The following is a 21,441-nucleotide window of genomic DNA, read 5'->3' as shown; positions in this document are numbered from 1 at the left end:
GGTCCTTCTGGGGAAAATACGGGAAGTCAGAGAGCTCAGGACCCTGGCCCCTCACCTCCCCTTCCTCCCTGGGAAACTCCTAGCTCCTCCCATCAATACTGGGTGTGGTCGATACTTGCCCCTGGGGGGTCCCCTCCCCAACAGAATTTCCAGTTCCTCCAGCCCAGTGGCATTTGTCTTTCCATTTCCAAGGGAAAGCCTCCAGGCGGAACTTCCCGGCTGGCGCGGAAATGGGGGAGAGGGGAGGAGGAAGACATTCGGAGGCAGTTGCTTACAGGCCCCTCGGAGACACCCCTCCCACTTGCGTGGGGGCCAGGCTGCCCCCCAGTTCGGAACTGCTCAAGAACAGCCCAGCCCTCTGTTTTAAGCAGCGGGAGAACTGAGGCCCTGGAAGCTGCGATCGCAGAGAAGGCCAGGCAGCAGCTGGGTGTCCATCGCTGAAGGAGTCAGAGACTTTTAAACCCCAAAGCCGGGAGCGAGTTCCCCCGAGGGGCGCCCATCAGCCTTGGCCCCCAGAAAAGGTCTAAGAGGCTTTCCCAGGAATCTGGCTCCACTGGAGCCTCCTCAACCCTCTGAAGCTCCCCGGGACGCCGGCTGGGCTGGGCGGGGCAAGGGAACCTACTCCTCGGAACGCAGCCCTGAGCGCCGTGCGAAAGTTCGAGGTTGCGAGGTGGCGGGTGGGGGACAAGAAACAAGCGACCCCTCTCGAAAGCCAGTTCCCAAGCCGGTCCCGCTTCACGCATTCCAAGCTGCACCTTCTCCCCGGGGGATCCCGAAGGCCACGCGCAGCTCGTGCGCCCTGGACCCTCCCCGTGCCCCAGGCTTCGCAAAGGCCGGTCCGAAGGTCACCGTCCCTACACCCGCTAAAGGGGTGGGGGAGGGGGTCCCGGTGGGTCTTCGGTCTAGGCGGGCCGGCCAGCTATTAGGCCGCGCGCGTCCCAACTTACGGGGACCCAGGTCCCCAGCCCCATGCCCGGCCGAGTGCCAGCACCCAGGGAAGCGCGCGGGGCACGGGCGGAGCGGCGGAAGCGGGAGGCTGGCGGGGCTCGGACCGCAAGGGATTGCAGTTAACCTTCCAGCGGGACTAGAGGCCGGGGAAGGGGCCGCGTTCACACAGTTCCTCCGCTCCGGCTCTGACAGGTTCGAGACACCCCTCTGACACCCGCCCGGCCGGTCGCCTAACGTGCCGGCTGGTTTTCCGGCGAGCGATGTCTGGGCTTAAAAGTTTAGCCAAGTCTCCAGGTCCTGCAGAGGCACCAGGGCCGCCCCCTTCGGCGCAGAACCCGGGTCCGGCCTTGGCCGTGGCCAGGGGCTCTGTCTCAGCCTGACACCCCGAGGTCCCGCGGCTGGGGCTCCTCTGGGAGTTCGAGCACCCTCGGGGGCGGGGAGGAGTAGTGGGGCGAGAGGGACGCGGGCCGACCGGGGCCCGGGGACCCGGAGGGAGGAGGGGGCGTCGGCCCCGGACTTACCCCGCGGGGTCCGCTCGCGCGGGCGCCCCGGCCCGTCGGATCATGCCGCCGGCAGCTCCGGGACGATGAACGCAGGGGCTCAGGCTCCGGGCGGTGCGGGTTGCGGGGCCCCGGGCGCCCGCATGTCCCTGGCGCTGCCCTCGGGAAGGGCCCGGGCAGGCACCGCCGCCAGCCCCGCGCCCAGTCGGGAAGCCGCCGCCGCCGCCGCCGCCGCCGCCGCCGCGCTCTGGGGCGCTCGCTCCCTCTACTTCCTGTATCGGAGCGAGCGGGGCTTTCAGGAAGAGGCTGGCCTTGGTGGTCAAGTTTTTTTTTTTTTTTTTTTGTCAAAAGCCTCTCGGCGGCGGCTCGCGGCCCCGAGCCCCCCTGGGGCATACGGAAGCCCGGCGGCCGCGACCCCGAGACCCGGCGGCGTCGGACCGAGGCGCTGGGTGCCGGCGTCCAGCCGCGGGGTGCTGCCTCCGCCGCTCCGGCGGCTCCGGAGACCCGGGAGAAAAACTTAGAGAAAAGTTTTCAACTTGGCGCAGAGTCGCGTGGGAAGGAAGGCGCTCCCGCTTCTGCTCCTCCGGCAGGCGGGGGAACGAACGTGGGGCAGGTGGGGAGGCCAAGGGCTCTTCCCAGGGCACTCTCCCGCCCTACCTCCTGTCTGAAGGAGCCTCAAAATCGCTCAAGGCCAGTCCCAGAGCCTCCTCCACATCTGTGACAGGTGGCCATGCTGCCTCCTCTTGGATGCCTCCGCTGACGATGAACTCACTACCTCATAAGGCAGTTCATCCGCCACACCAGGCATCTAATTCACCTGTCCTAGGTACCATACTTAGATGGGAGCAGAGGGAGAAAGCCAGTCAGTTTACACAAATACACCACCTACAGCAACCCTGGCGGGACCAGAAGACCACTCTTCTAAATGCCTGGGTACTCCAAAATGCCTCCCTGAGCTAGGACTGCCCTCAGAGCATTTCACAGTGACTAGTCAGGACTGCACCCCTGCAGGGTGACCTCTGTCTACTGCAGGGTTTCTCAGCCTTGGCACTGTTGATATATGGGACCGGATAATGCTTTGTTGTCGGAGCTGTCTTGTGCATTGTAGGATGTTCAGCTGCATCCATGGCCTCTGCCCCCTCTGCCAGTAGCATCACCCCCTCCTTGTAACAACTGAAAATGTCTCCAGACATTGCCAAGTATCCCTGGGCACCAGAATCCTCCCAGTTGAAACCCACCTATCTAACTTTATTTCATAGATAAGGAAACTGAGACTTAAAGCAAGGAGGTGGCTTGCAGCAAGATGAGGTGCAGACTGGACTGACGCCCAGGTAAAAAGCATCTGGAGGCCGCGTTACCCTCCATCCCTCTGCTTGCTCATCTCTAAAGGTGGGAGTAAATGGGGTGGCACACCAGAATGACATGATTAGTCCTTTGCTGTTGCTAAAACAAGCCTCTAGGCCGCTCCTGGGGCTCCCTGGGCCCCAGGGATGAGTTCTAGCCAACACTCACACGTAGAGTAGTCTTTCAGACCCCTTTATACTGATCTAGACTGTGATTAACCCTACTTTTCCATGTACCCCCTCCCCAAATAAAAATTTCCTTCAGCTCCCTGGGCCACCTCTGAGAGACTCAAGACAAGCCCCTCTAAAGCCTCGGTTCCATGGAATCAGCCCCAAGGGTCTTGTCTCATCCCCACAGAGGCCTCTGCAAGGCCCGCTGCTTACCTGCTCTGTGAAGTTAGGATTCCTCCGGTGGCCACCTGACGAGGTCCCACTTTGACCCTGTTGCTGGCAACTGACCAAAGGGGAGGCGCCAAGATTCCAGAAATCTGAGCAGCCCCTTGTAGTTCTGGCCTCTGCCAAGGTTGCCCTCAGACCCCTTCCTGGGTCCCCTTTGCACACTTCTCTCCTGGGAATGGATCTCAGGGCTCCTACTGGGAAGTGAAATCTACTGCTCTTTGGGCCGGCAAGCTCTTTCCTCTACCCTCACCTTTTTTGGTTAACAGCACCCTGGAACCTGGTTTCCATTTAAGGAGTCACCTCTCCTCAATTGGGTTCAGATGAAGATAACAAGATTCTACCGCCATTTTAGAGGGAACACATGATTCTAGTCTGGCCAATCAGAGCCCTACACTTACTGGGCCCAGTGATTGGCTTATGGATGAACACATGACCAAAGCTGGGCCAATAAGATCCCTCCCTGGGACTTTTTGTTGGCACTGTCAGGGAATGCCAGCCGTCTTCCCCTCCCCCCAAGCTGGCCTTAGTCTGGGAGAGTATAGACTTGGGGCAGCCCAAGAGACACCTGGACCACCATGAGGTGAAGTGGTGCTCAAGAAGACAGGCAAGATGGAGGAAAGCAATGCAGAAAGACCATGCCCTAGTGACATCTTCGAGGCCTAGATCCTGATAGACTTAAAGCCAGATGCACCGTGAGACATCTCAGGTACAAGAACCAATATAGTCCTTCTTAAAAAACTCAAACACAATGGAGTTCCTGTCGTGGTTCAGCGGAAACGAATCTGACTAGCATCCATGAGGCCACAGGTTCGATCCCTGGCCTCACTCAGTGGGTTAAGGATCGGGCATTGCCGTGAGCTGTAGTGTAGGTCGCAGAGGAGGCTTGGATCTGATGTTGCTGTGGCTGTGGTGTAGGCCGGTGGCTATAACTCTGATTTGACTTCTAGCCTGGGAACCTCTGTGTGCTGTGGGTGAGGCCCTAAAAAGACAAAGTAAAATAAAAAAACTCAAACACACCCTGAGTCGGGTTTCTGTTCGTCATCACCCAGAGACTCCTGGCTGCAGCCCCTCCCTCCACCTTCCACTCCTTGCTGGGTCTGGAAGGTGTGCAGTGTGGCAGGACTGTAAGGATGAAGAAGTAAATAAACTTTCCATTTGTGGCCCCCAAATAAGAGGCTGCTTTGTCTCTCCGAGGTCCTCATGGGGTGGCTCTCACCTCCACATGCTCTTCAGCCTCCCCTTCCTCCTGCGGGAATTTTCAGGGGAAAGTCACCTTTAAGAGGTCAACTCTAAACCTCACCTGAGTTTTGGGGAGATGATCAATGAAGAAAAAAATCTCACAGTACAGTTTCGTTTTGCATCATCACCCCAAATCTTGCTTTGAGTTGGATGAGAACCCTTGAGGAAAGGCAGAAATTTTCCTGCTATAGAAAGTAGTTGATGAGAGCAGGGGCTTGAATAAGGCTGCCAGGGTTCAAATCCCAGCTCTGCCACTTCATACTGTGTAACTTTAGACAAGCTATGTCACCTCTCTGTGCCTCAGTTTCCTCATCCATAAGATGGGATAATAACCAATGCCTGTTTCATTGGGATTCCGTGAATGTTGCATGAGCTATATGGGGCTTAGAACAGAGCCTGGCACGTAGGACGTGCTCAAGAAATTTTAGCTGTTATTTGTTTTATGACTAAGCCCAAATATATCAGTCGGATCTCACAGGAAACAAATGGCACTTCTGATTAGGATAATTTAAGGAAGATTTAATAAACGTGTAGTGGGGGAGGGTCTGTGCTGTAACTCTCAGATCTAGTACCTCCCTCAGCCTGACGATAAGGAGAGAGTGTGGTTACCAGACCCCAAAGCAGAGTCCTGTTCTGTAGAAAGTCCACCAGGGAAGAGCATCAAGGCCCCTCAGTCCAGGGATGAAGGTAAATCACTCTTCAGAATCACCTCCCTCCCTCCAACCTCCAGCAGGTAGTGGGGCCCCCAGTGGCCAAGGCTGGAAGCCACAGGGCTTGGGAGACCATCGGTCAATCCCTAAGGGTGTGGAGTCCCTGTGGGTGAGCCTCCTGGGGTGTGGAGAAGGGCCGGAGGAGGGCAAAGCTGTGGAGTCAGACAAACGGGGCTCAAATCCTCCTGGGCTTGTAGGCTGAGTATCTTGGGCAAATCTGCCAAGGTGCCAGACATGTGAGTGAAGCCATCTTGGATCCTCCAGAGCAGCCCCTCTATTTAGCCAGCTAAGTATCATGCAGTGACCTCTGTCAGTGTCACAGAGAACAGGAGAATCACTGGTCAGGCCCGGCCTGAATTCCTGACTGGTGAAATCGTGAAATATAATAAAATGCTTGCTGTTTGGGATAGCTGGTTTTGCAAACATAGATACAGAAAACCGTTCTCTTTCTGGGGCTTTTCCCATCTTTTTCTGAACCCCCAAAACTCCCACATTTCCATTCCCTGTCACTCTTGAGAAATCTTTTTTTGGGGGGGGGGCAGCTTAATTATTGCAAAATCAATCGGTATCCTCAGGGCCAGCTGGGAATGCAATGTCTGCACTGACTGGGTAGGGGCTGGGGTGACCTGAGAACCGGGCTCTGGAAAAAGCAGCTGCTTCTTTTCAGTTTTCGCCAATAGATGTCTATAAGAACGAGGGCCTGGGCCTTAAAAACTAGGAAGAAAGAAGAAAGAAAGAAAGAAAGAAAGAAAGAAAGAAAGAAAGAAAGAAAGAAAGAAAGAAAGAAAGAAAGAGAAAGAAAGAAAGAAAGAAAGAAAGAAAAAGAAAGAAAGAAAGAAAGAAAGAGAGAAAGAGAGAGAGAGAAAACAGTGAATAGGGATTTTTACAGCACTGTCTCAGATTTCTGAAAAAAGCATGCTGGCTAAAGAAGTATTTCTAAGGGCCCTATGGAGGTTGGCTTGGCATCTGGCCACACCCTCCTCGCCTGGGTCCATTCTGAGGCTCCAAGTGGCAGGAAGGTGAGTCTGACACAGATGTAGGAGTGGCTGGTGGAACTTGGAGGTGCACAGGGATTCCCCACCTTTTGGAAAGGGTGGGACCCCAGAAGAGGTGCTCTGGGTCTTTCTCCTAAAACCAAGCCCAATATCTTTAGCCCCACTCTCTGGAATTCTGCCTCATTGTCCTCTCTCTGCAGGTCTCCATCTTTCTTCCCTTTTCTCTGCAGACAGACCATCCCCAACCCACAAGTTTCTATGTCTCGGTCACAGCTCTACGGAGACTGACCAGCATCCTGCAGCATCAATTCCTCACTCTCTGCAGGGATAATCTGATTGCCCCATCTTGGCTGTGAGGGGAGGTAGGCAGTCTCAGAGAGAGAGGGTGCTCATGAGCTGAAGAAGCCTCCACCAAAGTTTTTTTTGTTTTTGTTTTTGCTTTTTAGGGCCACACCCATAGCATATGGAAATTCCCAGGCTAGGGCCCAAACTGGAGTGACCACTGCTGGCCAGCACCACAGCACAGCAATGCAGGATCTGAGCTGCATCTGCAACCTACACCATGGCAACACCAGATCCCGCACCCACTGAGTGAGGCCAGGGATTGAGCCTGCATTCTCATGGGTACTAGTAGGATTTGTTTCTTCTGTGCCACAATGGGAACGCCCCCTCACCCCAAGCATTTCAAGCATCCCCCAGCATGGATTATTGGGGCAGCTTCTTGTCTGATGTCCCCATTTCCCCTAGGCCACCCCCACCCATCACTCTGGTAGAAACTGAAGGCTTCCACCGTCTTTCCCTGGGAACTTCTCTTCCGCCCAGTCAGCTGCATTGGTTCATGTGACTCTAAGGTCCATCTCTGAAGAGCCCATCTGCTCCCCACTGGAGTGCCCTCTTAACCTGCTCTGCGTGCATATCTCTAGCCACTGTAACGTTCCCATGCCTTTGCTTTCCTCATTGTGAGCGCTGGCCTCCTAGGAGCAGGTGGTACACTCTCCTTTTCCATTTTTTCTTCCTCCTCACCAATGTCCAGTGGAGGAATTATAACCAGGAAGAAAGGCTTCTCCATTTCTGGGTCTTATGTCATTGTTTGGATTGTCCCTGCTTTGTGCTGTCAGAAGGGGAGCTAAAAGTAGGATGAAGAATGTCCTTAATTCATACCGTCTACAAAGTTGCGACACCAGTGAGGTTCTGGAAAGACATGGAAGGCCTGTCCTAGAGAAGATTTCATGCTTGTGGGAGGAAACACACCTTTGCCATTTCTTGGGCTGCTCCCGTGGCATATGGAGGTTCCCAGGCTAGGGGTCCAATCGGAGCTGTAGCCATCGGCCTGCACCAGAGCCACAGCAACATGGGATCCGAGCCGCATCTGCAACCTACACCACAGCTCACAGCAACGCCGGATTCTAACCCACTGAACAAGGCCAGGGATCAAACCTGCAACCTCATGGTTCCTAGTCGGATTCGTTCACCACTGAGCCACGACGGGAACTCCTAAATATACACTTTAAACATGTACAATTATTGTATGTCAGTTCAGCTGCAAAAAAGCTATTTCTAAAGGTATGTCATATCATTAGTCCTTATGTGATGAAAAGCACAAAAAATTAAGCCAATGTTCTCCTGGTTTTCAAAAACTTGTCTGATTCTGCAGAGAAGTCATTCATGTCATCGACAAATGGGTAAAATTCTGACATGCATCGTCATTGTTTTGCTTTGCTTGTTCCTAGTAGTGTAAACAAAATTGTGTTATGGACATTTCTGTCTCTCATCAGTTGCAGTCATAGCTTGGTTACAGGTGCGAGAGTTTTGGCAAAGAGCAGTGAAAGCGTTCTATGCAAACCAGTTGGCTAGGTGGCATCTACAGTAGGGGATTACATATTTTATTATTTAAGAAAATAAAGCATGAGCTATAGGTATCATTCAAGTTGCTCTGACAATGTGGTTCACAAAGATGCAGCATCAGGAGTCAATTTTCAAGATCGTTTTCTTTCTTTGCCCCCCCACCCCCACCCCCAGGATGACCAGGAAGGCCCAAAGGTGGAGGCAGTCCTTTGCTGGCCTTGAAGGACACAGGCTGAATATCAGCTGCAGGCAGGGGAAGGCCGCTGGCTCAGGAAAGGACAGCCTGCTCTGCACTGTCCTGCCTCTTGGCAGCGTGCGGAGTGAGGGAATGGAAAGAGGCTTTGAAACAGTGACCTCTGAGAAACAAACCCGCATTTTTGACACGAGGCCAGATGATTGAACATGAACAGCTCATCATCTCTTAAGTTGGCTCATTTACCAGCAGGCAAGCCAGGAGGTGGAAGCTGTTCTCTGGGAAGCAGAGCTCCTACTGTGTGCCAGGTCCTATGACCCTACTATGTGCCAAGGTGGGGCAAGGACTCCAAGGGCAAGAACACATATGACATGATTTCTGCCCCAGCCCCAGGAACTCCTTATGTTCTGGTAGGTAGTCTTTAGCCATGTCTGAATCATCCACGTGTGTTCAGGTTGGGGGCTCAGGACAGTTGAATAAACAGACTAAACCTGAGTTATTCATTGATGCATAACAAGCTACCCCCAGATTTAACAGCTTTAAACAACAATAAACTCTTTAATCAGACACAGTTTTCTTGAGTCAGGAATTTGGGAGCAGCTTAATGGCTTGGGTCTGACTCAGGATCTCTTATGAGTCTGCAGCCAAGATGAAGTTAGGCAGCTGTTTTGTGCTATGAGGCAGAAACTATATCCCAAGGAAGACAGAGCCACAATAGAGAAAGAGGCTGGATCACCAGCCCCACGGGGTGCCACAACAGCCTGGACGGAGCACGCCTGTCTCCTTCCACATGCGAGAGAAATAAAATCTTATCTGTTGAAGCCACTGTGTTTTGGCCATTTTCTGGAGTAGGATTTCAATAGGTAGAAATAAGGGAAGGCCAGGCAAAGGGAAGGTGACAGTGACGTGAGGAAAGCCCTGGGAGCAGGACCTACTTACTTCTCAAGATAGCGTGCGTGGCAAAAAAGATGCTCTGTCTTGACGTGGGAGTGAGGCCGTGATTTATTTCTCTTTCACTTCTCCGTTTTGGGGATGTTTACTTCCTCTGAACATCAAGTGGGGTACCCTCAAGGCGTCGTCTTCATTAGAAAAACCAGGGTGGTTTCTTTCGCGTCACGAAGTGGCCACAAGCCAGTCAGTTTGAGAGGAACTAGGACTCAGCGCTGGGCTTCTTGGCTGCAAGTCCAGCCTGGGCTTCTGCCGCCGTCCCAGGTGAGCTTCCACAGACAGGTGCGCACTACCCAGGAGGCTCCTGGGACCTCAGGTAAGGACACTCCCCCTCATGGAATCCCTGCCCTCAGGAGCTGCCTTGCGGCAGGCTGGGTGCTGAGGGGGCACCTCTCTGGCTGCTTCAAAACCATATGGTATGGAGTTCCCATCATGGCTCAGTGGTCATGAACCCAACTAGGATCCTTGAGGATGCGGGTTCGATCCCTGGCCTCACTCGATAAGGACCCAGCATTGCTTTAAGATGCTCCAATCCCGTGTCTCTATGGCTGTGATGCAGACTGGCAGCTGCAGCTCCGATTGGACCCCTAGCCTGGGAACTTCCATATGCCACAGGTGTGGCCCTAAAAGGACGAAACAAACAAACAACGAAAAGCCCCCACATGGCACAGTCTCTTCTCAGCTCCTCTCTTGCCCTCTGTGTGACCTTGGGCAAGTTTCCTAGCCTTTCTGGGCCCCAGGTTCTTCTTCCAGAGGAAAGGCGGAGGCCTGCATCATGGAGGCTTCTGCGAAGATGATTTGGAAGGCGGCCAGCTGTGTGTTGAGCAGCAGGCTTGTAACAAATGTCAATTTCCCTTCATCGACTTATTTTTTTTTATTTTTTCCTTTGTTGATTTGCATAAGTACAGGACAGACGGCCAGCTCCACGGGCTGTGCTCCGATGGCCTGCCACCCTGAGCTCTGCCCCTGCCAGGGGTGCCATGAGGTGCCTTTAAGGATGTGTGGGTTTAGTTTAGCTGCTATTAATTACTGCTGCCTTGAACAGGGTGATACTGAGGACCAGCAAGGAAGGCGTGGTCTCCCTGCCTGCCAGGGGTGTCATCCACAGAGGCCTGCGAGGTGTGACCGTTACGGAGGTCTTGGCCGAGGGCAGAGCCAGCTTTATGATTTGCAAGATTTAATGCAAAATGAAAATGTGTAGGGAGTTCCCATCATGGCTCAGTGGTTAACGAATCCGACTAGGAACTATGAGGTTGTGGGTTCGATCCCTGGCCGTGCTCAGCGGGTTAACGATCCAGCGTTGCTGTGAGCTGTGGTGTAGGTTGCAGATGCGGCTCGGATCCCATGTTACTGTGGCTCTGGCGTAGGCCGGTGGCTACGGCTCCGATTCAACCCCTAGCCTGGGAACCTCCATATGCCGCAGGAGCGGCCCAAGAAATGGCAAAAAGACAAAAAGACAAAAAAAAAAAAAAATGTGTAACCCTTTGTTCAAAAAGTATTACAAATTTCAGGAGTTTCCGCTCAGTGGAAAACCAATCTGACTAGTATCCATTAGAATGCAGGTTCGATCCCTGGCCTGGTTCAGTGGGTCAAATATCTAGTGTTGCTGTGAGCTGTGGTATAGGTCACAGACATGGCTCAGATCTCACGTTGCTGTGGCTGTGGTGTAGGCCGACAGCTGCAGCTCGGATTTGACCCCTAGCCTGGGAACCTCCACATGCCAAGAGTGTGGCCCTAAAAAGACAAAAAAAAAAAAAAAAAAAAAAAAGAAGGTATTACAGATTTCAAGACAGCAAGAGCAGAACATTAAACCAAACCCAAATGCGTCTAAGCGTGGGACCCTTTAGGTGTGGGCCACATGTTCATGAACCTGGCCCTGGCCTGGGGTGACCAGCCACTTTAGTTTGCCCTGGCCTGAGGGGTTTCCCAGGACATGGGACTTCCAGTGCTGAAAGGTTCCAGCTTGGTCACACTCAGCCTCAAAGGGAGCCTCTCCATCCCCGTGGCCCAGAGGCCCATGTCAGTGGTGGCTTGCAGGTCAGGGGTCCCATAGGAGGCGCTATGGGTCCTGCCCCCAGGGAGTGTCCTCTCTGCAAGCCTGGCTGTGCCGCCAGCCCCTGGGCTCTGCCACCTGGCCAGCTGGCTCTGACCCACCCTGTACTGCGCCTCCTCCAAAGGCCCCAAGGTGGAATGTGGCAAGTAGTAAAAAAAAATTATTCATGCCTTGTTTTTGTTGTTGTTTGTTTGTTTGTTTGTTTGTCTTTCTCTCTTTTTAGGGCCCCACCTGCGGCATATGGAGGTTCCCAGGCTAGAGGTCCAATTGGAGCTGTAGCCACCAGCCTACGCCAGGGCCACAGCAATGTGGGATCCGAGCTGCATCTGTGACCTACACCACAGCTCATGGCAGTGCCAGATCCTTAACCCACTGAGTGAGGACAGGGATCAAACCTGCATCCTCATGGATGCCAGTCAGATTCGTTAACTGCTGAGCCATGACAGGAACTCCCATGATGCCTGTTAAAAAACAGGTGGGCTAGGAGTTCCCATCATGCCTCAGTGGTTAACAGCTCCAACTAGGAACCATGAGTTTGCAGGTTCAATCCCTGGCCTTGCTCAGTGGGTTAAGGATCCGGCATTTCCATGAGCTGTGGTGTGGGTTGCAGATGTGGCTCGGATCCCATGTCGCTGTGGCTATGCCTGTGGCCAGCGGCTGTAGCTCCAATTGGACCCCTGGCCTGGGAACCTCCGTATACCGCAGGTGAGGCCCTAGAAAAGACAAAGAAAAAAAAACAACAGATGGGCTTTATTCAAGAAGGACCATCACCGTGGCTGTGGGGACCAGTACAGTGGGGTCTTAGAGCGGAGGAGAGAGATTGGGTTGGATTCTGCGTACAACAAAGGAAAATGGGATTTGTACCCAAGGAGCTGGCTGGGCGGGGGGCTGTCAGCGGATGCAAAATATTAAGAGATAAGATTGGGGTGAGGGGGATTTTGACTAAACCAACCTAACAGGATTCCTACTGAAGGCAGGCAGGCTGAACAGACACCACCTGGGGTCAGTGGGAGCTGAAGAACGGGGTCAGCTATTGAAGGTGAATGGTATGGGGAATGGAAGAGTCTGGCTAAAAGGACTTGGCAGGATTCTTGCTAAAACTGGACAATATATCTACATGTTTGATTTGATTTGGTTTGATTTTTTTCATTTAGTTTGCCCTTTTTTTCCTTACTATGCCACATACGAATGAAATCATGGTATTTTTCCATGCGACTTACTTCATTTAGCATAATACCTTCAAGGGCCATCCATGGTGTCACAAATGGCAGGATTCCACCTTTTTTAAATGCCTAAATCTATTTTACATAGGTATGTTTGTTGGTTGGTGGGTTGGTTTGCTTTGCGTTTTAGGGCCGCACCTGTGGCATATGGAAGTTCCCAGGCTAGGGGTCGATTCGGTGCCAGCCTAGCCCACAGCCACAGCAACACCAGATCCGAGCCATGTCTGTGACCTATACAACAGCTCACGGCAATGCCGGATCCTTAACCCACTGAGCGAGGTCGGGAATCACCCACATCCTCATGGGTCCTAGTCAGCTTCGTTAACCACTGAGCCACGAAGGAAACTCCACCATACATATGTATATCTTTAATATCTTCATCCCCATTGCTTAATGGGCACTTAGGTTGTTTCCATGTCTTGGCCCTTGTAAACGATGCTGTGATGAACAGGGGCGTGTGGGTATCTTTTTGAATTGGTGTTCTTGTCTTCTTTGGATAAATACCCAGACATGGGATTGCTGGGTTATCTGGTAGTTCTATTCCTAATTTTATGAGGAGCCTCCACACTGTTTTCCATGGTTGACTGCACCAATTTACATTCATACCGAGAGTGTACGAGGGTTCCCTTTTCTCCATATCCTTGCCACCACTTGTTAATTCTTGCCATTTTGATAACAGCCATTCTAAAAGGTATAAGGTGATAACTCACATGGTTTTGATTGCATTTCTCTAATAGTGATGTTGGAACTTTTTTTTTCATGTGCCCATTGACTATCTGTGTATCTTCTTTGGAAAAATGTCTATGCAGGTCCTTTGCCCTTCTAAAAATTGGGTCTTTTTTTGTTGCTGAGTTGCACGAGTTCTTTATATATTTGGGGTACTAACCCTTAATTGGATATGTGATTTGCAAATACGTTTTCTCATTGGAAAGGTTTCCTTTAATTTATTTGGTTGATGGTTTCCCTTGCCGTGCAGAAGCTTTTTGGCCGGATGTAGTCCCCTTTATTTTTGCTTTTGTTTCTCTTGCCTGAGGAGATATGTCTGGATGGTGTTGCTAAGACTGATATCAACCTGCCCACTTCCTCCTGGGAGTTTTATGGTTGAAGGTCCTTGCAGTCAAGCCTTTAATCCATTTCGAGTTATTTTTTTGTGTATGGTGTTGAAACCGAAACACCTCTGACTTAAAATCAGCCTAAACCCAGATTGAACTTCCGTATGCCACGGAACTCAGTTCTTTTAAAAATTAGAATCACTCACTTGGTGTCTGGACTTACCGATGCTCAGGTTCTTTGTGTCTCAGCACAGAAGGAATTTAGCGAGAGACAAAGGGAGAGGCAAGAAGTAGATTTATTAAGTTAGGACACTTGTGAGAGATACAAGCAGGCAGGCGGGGAGGCTCTGCCCGAGGATTAGGTGGGCTCCATTTTTATAACCCAAGGAAAGTAGGGGAGTCGGAAAAGACTGCCTTCTTCCTCGCTCTGTGAGTAGATGTCAGGTTTATTTCACTAGCTCCTCCTTCGCGTAGGGGAAGGCGTATTGGACCCTATGAGAGTCAATACACCTATTTGGACGGTCACCGTGTTTACTCAAATCATGCTGAAATATGTTGAATCATCTCAGATTTCTTTAAAATAAGGGTCTCCTACTTTGGAATGTCCTCTTTCCCTTAAACTCCTCTCCTTGGTCCTAAGGATCAGTATCTTGCTGAACTTGAATGCAGGGCCTCATTTTATCTTTCACTTAATGACGTGACACATATCACGTGCTTTTATTGATGGCTTTATAGTTAAGCAAACCTGCTTCATTCCACAACATTCTGATGGCATTCTTTTTTTCTTTTTAGGGTTGCATCCATGGTATATCGAAGTTCCTGGAGCTAGGGGTCGAATTGGAGCTGCAGTTGCTGGCCTACACCCCAACCAAGGCAACACCACATCTGAGCTGCATCTGAGCTGCATCTGCAACCTACACTGCAGCTTGTGGCAACACTGAATCCTTAACCCACTGAGCGAGGCCAGGGATTGAACTCACATCCTCATGGATACTAGTCAGATTCTTAACCCTCTGGGCCACACCAAGAACCCCCTGATAGCTTCCTTGAACCACCATTAACTTACAGTGGTCTCCCCAAAGTTTTCTTCTCTGCCTATGGTCTCCTGCTGGGACCTGTACAACTATCTGTGTAACTATCCTAGTCTATCCCTATCATCATGAGATGGGGGTCTAGTTTCTTTATTTTTTCGTTCTTTGTTTCTTTTTTGCATATCACTCAATTTTTAGAAGAGCATTTATTAAAGAGATTATCCTTTCTCCCTTTTCTTTTTTCTTTTTCTTTTTTTGCTTTTTAGGGCCACGCCTGCAGCATATGGAGGTTGCCAACCCAGAGGTTGAATCAGAGCTGCAGCTGCCAGCCTACACCACAGCCACAGCAATGCAGAATCTGAGCTGCGTCTTCGACCTACCCCACAGCTCATGGTAACGCTGGATCCTTAACCCCCTGAGCCAGGGATCGAACCTGCTTCCTTATGGATCTTAGTCAGATTCATTTCCAATGAGCCATGACAGGAAGCCCCATCCTTTCTCCATGGTATGTTCTTTGCTCCTCTGTCGTAAATTGTCCGTGTACGTGTGGGTTTATTTCTAGGCTCAGTTCTTTTCCATCGATGTGTCTGTTTTCCTGCCAATATTATCATGTCTTGATTACTATAGGCCTGTGACATAGTTTGAAATAACATAGTCTGATACCTCCAGTTTAGTTCTTTTTTTATCAGGATTACCTGGGCTTTTTGAGGTCTACCACCTGTAGATGGTTCCACATAAACTTTGGCAATTCTTGTTCTACTTCTGTGAAAAATGTCCTTGGGATTTTTGAAGGGGATTGCTTTGAATCTGTACGTTGCTTCAGGTAATCAACATTTTAGCAATATTAATTCTTCCAAATCATGAGCATGGACTATCTTTCCATTTATTTGTGTCTTCAATTTCTTTCAACAACATCCTATAGTTTTAAATGTGCAGGTCTTTCACCTCCGTGGTTAAATTTATTCTTTGGTATTTTATTCTTTGTGTTGAGATTGTAAATGGGATAGCTTTCTTTTTATTTATTTATTTATTTATTTATTTATTTATTTTATTTTTTTGTCTTTTGGTCTTTTTTTTGTTGTTGTTGTTGTTGTTGTTGTTGCTATTTCTTGGGCCGCTCCCGCGGCATATGGAGGTTCCCAGGCTCGGGGTCGAATCGGAGCTGTAGCCACCGGCCTACGCCAGAGCCACAGCAACGCGGGATCTGAGCCGCGTCTGCAACCTACACCACAGCTCACAGCAACGCCGGATTGTTAACCCGCTGAGCAAGGGCAGGGACCGAACCCGCAACCTCATGGTTCCTAGTCGGATTCGTTAACCACTGCGCCACGACGGGAACCCCGGGATAGCTTTCTTAATGAACAAACCAAACCAAACATGTAAATATACATAACAGAGTAGTGATTACCAGAGGGGAAGGGGAGGGGGTGTTGGGGGGGGACAAAATGGGAAAAGGGGGTGAGCTGTATGGTGACAGATGGAAACTAAATTTTGGTGGCGAGCAATGTTTGGCCAGAGAGACCTTGTCACAAAAAGCCCTCGGCCTTCTGTTCCCCAAAGATTTATCTCATATATGCTTCCTCTGAGGGCAGAAATCCCCAAAAAGGCAGTTTGAGACCATCCCATCAAACCACCCTTCCAATTTCTCTCTGTCCCTCTCCCTGGCCCCAGGGCTGAATCTCAAGGCTATCTAATCTTCTCGCTGAAATGGAAGAAAGCTTTATCCTGCCCTATAGGCTTGGTTCTTCGCACAGTAATTAAATTCCTCAAATCCTCTCCATGCCCAAGCCTGTGTCCCACCTTCGAGATGTCAAGGGTGTGCCCTCCCTTCCCCTGGGGAGATAAACCTTCTGGAGAGAAAGTCATGGGGGAACGAGAGTCAGACCTGCAGCTGGGGAGGTCCATGGGTTGCTGCACCGGGTTTGTAGTTCCACCTGCGAGAACAGCTGCCTCTCCCAGGTGCTGGCTGAACTGGAGGCCTTGGACCAGGCAGTCAGAACCCATTATCTCACTTCTTGGGCCCAACAACTCTGTGCTGTAGGTGTCAGGATCTTAGTTTTTCGCAGTTTTGGAAGCTTTAGGACAAAATGTTTCCTGCTTTTCCTATTTCCAGAGGCTGCCAGAATTCCTTGGCTTGTGGCCCCACATCACTATGAGCGCTGCTTCCATCATCACATCCACTTCTCTTCCTAAATCCCTATTTTTTTTTTTTTTTGGTCTTTTTAGGGCTGCACCTGCAGCATATGGAGGTTCCCAGGCTAGGGGTCAAATTGGAACTGTTGTCGCTGGCCTATGACACAACCACAGCCAACACAGCAGACGCGACCTACATCACAGCTCATGGCAATGCTGGATCCTTAACCCACTGAGTGAGGCGGGAGATTGAACCTGCGTCCTCTTGGGTACTAGTCAGTTTTGATTTGCTGAGCCATGATGGGAACTCTTCTTCTTCTTTTTTTTTTTTTTAAATAAGGACCCTTGTCATTACACTGAGCCCATTAAGATAATCTCCCACCTCAAGATCTACCTCTGCTGTGTAAGGTACCATTTTCACACGTTCTGGGGACTTAGGAATTGGACATCTTTGGGGGCCATTATTCCACCTGCTATAGGTCCCATGAATATTCCATTGAGCTACCTGGAAAGTACCAACTGAAAAAACCACACAACCTAAAAGGTGAGAATTACGGTTTATCCATGGACCTCGCTATAGCCGAGGAATCAGCCTCTCAGGTAGCTCTGAAGAACTGTTCCAAAGAGGTAAGGGAGGACCCAGGATATATCAGAGTTTTCGCTGGAAAGAAACATTTAGTTGAATAGCAAAGGATTGCTGATAATCCCAAAGCACATCTCAAGTTAATGATTTTGGTGCTTTTCTATGTATGGAAAGACGCAAGAGACTGGGCTCATTGAAATGATTCCTTTGAGAGTTCTTCTGTGACTCAGTGGGTTAAGGACCCGACGTTGTCTCTGTGAGGATGCAGATTTGATCCCTGGCCTCGCTCAGTGGGTTAAGGATCTGGCATTACCATGAGCTGTGGTGTAGGTTGCAGAGGTGGCTCGGATCCAGTGTTGCTGTGGCTGTGGGGTAGGCTGGCAGCTGTAGCTATGATTCAACCCTTAGCCTGGGAACCTCCATATGCCACAGGTGTGGCCCTAAAAAGAAAAAACAACTTATTCCTTTGATATGTATCTTAACTATTTAGGGCCAGTATTCCCGCTTTTCTTCAGTCTGAATTCCCGTTAGGGTGCACCATTTGGGGCAGCTGCTTTGACGGCGGGCAACATTCATTGTTTACAACATTTTTTTGGTCCAAAAAAAATATTTGAATGTCTCTATGTCTTATTTTCTCCTGGTTATTCACTGCCTCTTTTTCCATCATGAAATATTCGATGTGATTTGACTTATACATGGCTTACCTGTGGGTATGTGATTCCTCATCCTACTCCCGGAGCTCCTCATCCATTAAGCCACAGCTTGAATCAGTGTCTCCCCTGACTGCTAGGATGCTTGAGTGCCCCTTGTCTGAGCTCCTGGCTCCTGAGCTCACGCCCTCCCAGAACTTGGAGGGGGTTGGGGGGGTGCTCTTTGAAGCGACTGGAGGTCAGCCTTCCATCTCTGCAACCAGCAGTTGGCTGGATCCTCGCAGAGCAGGCTTTCAATACACGTTTGCTGAATGACTCAGTGGGTGACAAAATGCTTTGTGCTCTCTCTCATTTCTAGGGCCCATCTGAGAGGGGTGGTTTAGATATCCCCAACTTGGTGCCCTTCCGTGGTGGTTGGAGGCTATGGTTGAGTATATTTCCTATTGAGATGGTTCTAGAAAATTCCAAATGCATCACTGCCAAATCATAACAGAAGCAAGCTTCTAGACAAAAGATAATTACAGAACAAAACAGAAGCAGGTGATTCATTCTGGTCTGGAGGCCTAGGAAGGCCTTAAAAGAAGTGTGGGGGCCCTGCTGGGCTGGAAATCATGCAAGGGCTGGGGTCACCACTTCAAGCAGAGGAAACAGCAGAGTCTTTGAGGGGAGGCGCATCATGCGAGGCAAAGAGGGAGAGCTCGCTGTCATGGCTGTGGAGGGTCTGCGTAGCCTGTGGGGGAGACTGGGAATCACGGACTGTTTCTGAGCAGGAGAGGGATGAATCAGATTTCTGCTTTAAAACATCCCTCAGGCTGCTGGATTTTTAAAATGCTGGATCTTATTTATTTATTTATTGTCTTTTTGCCTTTTCTAAGGCCACACCTGCGGCATATGGAGGGTCCCAGGCTAGGGGTCTAATGGGAGCTGCAGCTGCCGACCTGCGCCAGAGCCACAGCAACGTGGGATCTGAGCCTCATCTGCAACCCCCACCACAGCTCACAGCAACACCGGATCCTTAACCCACTGAGCGAAGCCAGGGATCGAACCTACCTGCAACCCCATGGTTCCTAGTCGGATTTGTTAACCACTGTGCCACGATGGGAACTCCTTAAATGCTGGATCTTTTAAATGCTGGAGTGAAGGCTGGACTGGGAAGGGAAGGAGAGGGGAGGTGGGGAGACGGGCTTGGAGGCTGTGGCCTGGACCAACTAGATGAACGCTGACAGTGGGGAGGTGACGGCTGCAGCAGAAAGGAAGTGAGAGGCTGCAAAAATGATTGCAAGGGAGAAAATGAGAAGACAGGTCACTGTGTCTAGTGCTGAGGTGGTGGGAGGAGCTGACATTTTGCCACTGATGACCCCTGAGATATTGGTACTACCGAGAGGGGGGCAGGGCAGGAGGCAATTGGGATCAGAGGAGAGTTTGGGGTTTTTCCCAAGCATTATGAAGAATTTCAAACATTACAGAGAAATAAAAAAAAAAAAAAAAAAAAACACGAAACGGTGCAGTGAACACCCACATTCCCGCCATCTCCGTTCTGCCATTAACGCTGCCAAACGGGCTTATTCACACATCTGTCCTTCACTCACGTGGCCACCTTACTCTTTCTTTCTTTCTTCTTTTTTTTTTTTTTGTCTTTTGTTTTTTTAGGGTCGCATCCTCGGCATATGGAGGTTCCCAAGATAGGGGTTGAATCGGAGCTACAGCTGCCAGCCTACACCACAGCCACGCAACCCTGGATCCTTAACCCACTGAGCGAGGCCGGGGATTGAACCTGCATCCTATGGATACTAGCTGGGTTTGTTAACCACTGAGCCAGGATGGGAACTCCCATCTTACATTTCCAACACATTTCGAAGTAAGTTGCAGACACTGGTTAGCTTTCACCTTTCACCCTCTTATCTCTTGAGCCTGCATATCATCGCCTGGAGTCCAATATGTAAGATTATTTCCCCCCTCAGTGATAATATCAGCATTTCTTTTCTTCTTTTTTTGCTTTTTAGGGCTGCACTTGTGGCATATGGAGGTTTCCAGGTGAGGGGCTGAATTGGAGCTGTGGCCACCCGCCTACGCCGCAGCCACAGCAACTGGGGATCCCAGCCGCGTCTGCAACCTACACCACAGCTCACGGCAACGCCGGATCCTTAACCCACTGATCGAACCTTCAACCTCATTGTTCTTAGTCAGATTCGTTTTTGCAGTGTCCCAATGGGCAGAAGGTCAAAATCTCAGCATGTCTGTATTTATGTCATCCTTTGTTATGCCATGCACTGTTGATGGACATTTGAGTTGTTTCAAGTTTTTTGGCTCTTGTGAAAACAATTGCTGTGAACATTTGCCCACTTTAAAAAATTGGATTTTTTGGGGGAGGGGGGCACCCACAGCATGCGGAAATTCCCAGGCCAGGGATAGAACCCACGCCATAGCAGTGATTGGAGCCACAGTAATGACAATGCCAGATCCTTAACCCACTGCACCACCAGGGAACTCAAAAAAATTGGATTATTTTTCATCATACTGACTTTGAGGCACGTCGGAGGCTGAAACCTCATTTTCCCTGTCTGTGCAATGGCAACATTTTCTGTTTCTGTCCTGTGTTTCATTGGCTTTGCAAGCCATGTGGTACCTGATGGACTGTGGGACAATGAGAGATGCTTCCAACCAAGAGCACAAGGCTGCAGGGCCCACACAGCTACTTGGACTGGAATTGCCAAGTCCGAGTCCTTCACACATTGTGGATTGACTCTGAAGCAGGAAAGAGTTCAAACCAAAGAGGGTTGGTCCTCTTTCATCTAAAGCACAGCTTCTCATTCAAAGTAGAAGCTGTGGCAAAGATCGTCTTTGAAATATTTTAAAAATGTCAATTCATTATGGACAGATGTTTTTATCAGTATAGTAAAAAGTTATTAGAAAAATGCAATGAAAAAACACGTTCAGACATAAAACTACTTGTCTCATTGCCATAAATGTTTATGTGCTCTTTCAGTTTCTAAACTTGTCTTGCTGCAGATGGAGAGAGTCTGCGAGGCTGCGCAGGTGCCCAGATCACACTCTGAGTGGGCGGGGCCACCCTCTCGCTGTTCCAAATGGACCAGCAGCACCGGCGGCACCTGGGAATTTGCTAGAAATGTAGCGTCTTCGGCCCCATTCCATTCCTGCTGAACCAGAGTCTGCTTTTTAACAGGCCACCAGGAGGAGTTCCTGTTGTGGCTCAGGAGATTATGAATCCGACTAGTATCCATGAAGATGCGGGTTTGATCCCTGGCCTCGCTCAGCAGGTTAAGGATCCGGATTGCTGTGAGCTATGGTGTAGGTCGAGGACGTAGCTTGGAACTGGTGTTGCTGGGGCTGTGGTGTAAGCCAGTAGTTGTAGCTCAGATTTGACCCCTAGCCTGGGAACGTCTGTATGCCACGGGTGCGGCCCTAAAAAGAAAAAAAAAGAAAGAACAAGATGCCCAGGTGACTCATGGGCATGTTATTATGGTGGCACCCGAGGCTGCTGGGACTCAGGACACTTTCGTAGAAGGAAAGAATTAACCCGAACCTTTCCCCCACGTCTCAATTTCTCATAAGACCTGATACAATAACTTTATTTG

General features: G+C 50.3%; 1 protein-coding gene and 1 long non-coding RNA gene across 2 annotated transcripts in view; one reads left to right on the top strand and one right to left on the bottom strand.

The window, feature by feature from the left end:
• The window catches only part of RIN3 (Ras and Rab interactor 3), a 131,412-nt gene extending 129,460 nt beyond the window's left edge, over positions 1 to 1,952 (bottom strand). The window contains exon 1 of the mRNA XM_021099628.1: positions 1,470 to 1,952. Within this exon, the coding sequence (XP_020955287.1) occupies positions 1,470 to 1,513 (44 nt within the window). The 5' untranslated portion in view covers positions 1,514 to 1,952. The remainder of the gene's footprint in view (positions 1 to 1,469) is intronic.
• Positions 1,054 to 21,102, top strand: LOC106507755. The gene is made up of 3 exons (XR_001303996.2): positions 1,054 to 1,140; positions 2,708 to 2,779; positions 20,832 to 21,102. It is a non-coding gene; the product is annotated as an uncharacterized LOC106507755 (long non-coding RNA).

Source organism: Sus scrofa, chromosome 7 (assembly GCF_000003025.6).
Source record: "Sus scrofa isolate TJ Tabasco breed Duroc chromosome 7, Sscrofa11.1, whole genome shotgun sequence".
Lineage (NCBI taxonomy): Eukaryota > Metazoa > Chordata > Mammalia > Artiodactyla > Suidae > Sus > Sus scrofa.
Note: the sequence above shows the minus strand (reverse complement) of the source record. Positions and strands in the feature narration are given on the sequence as shown.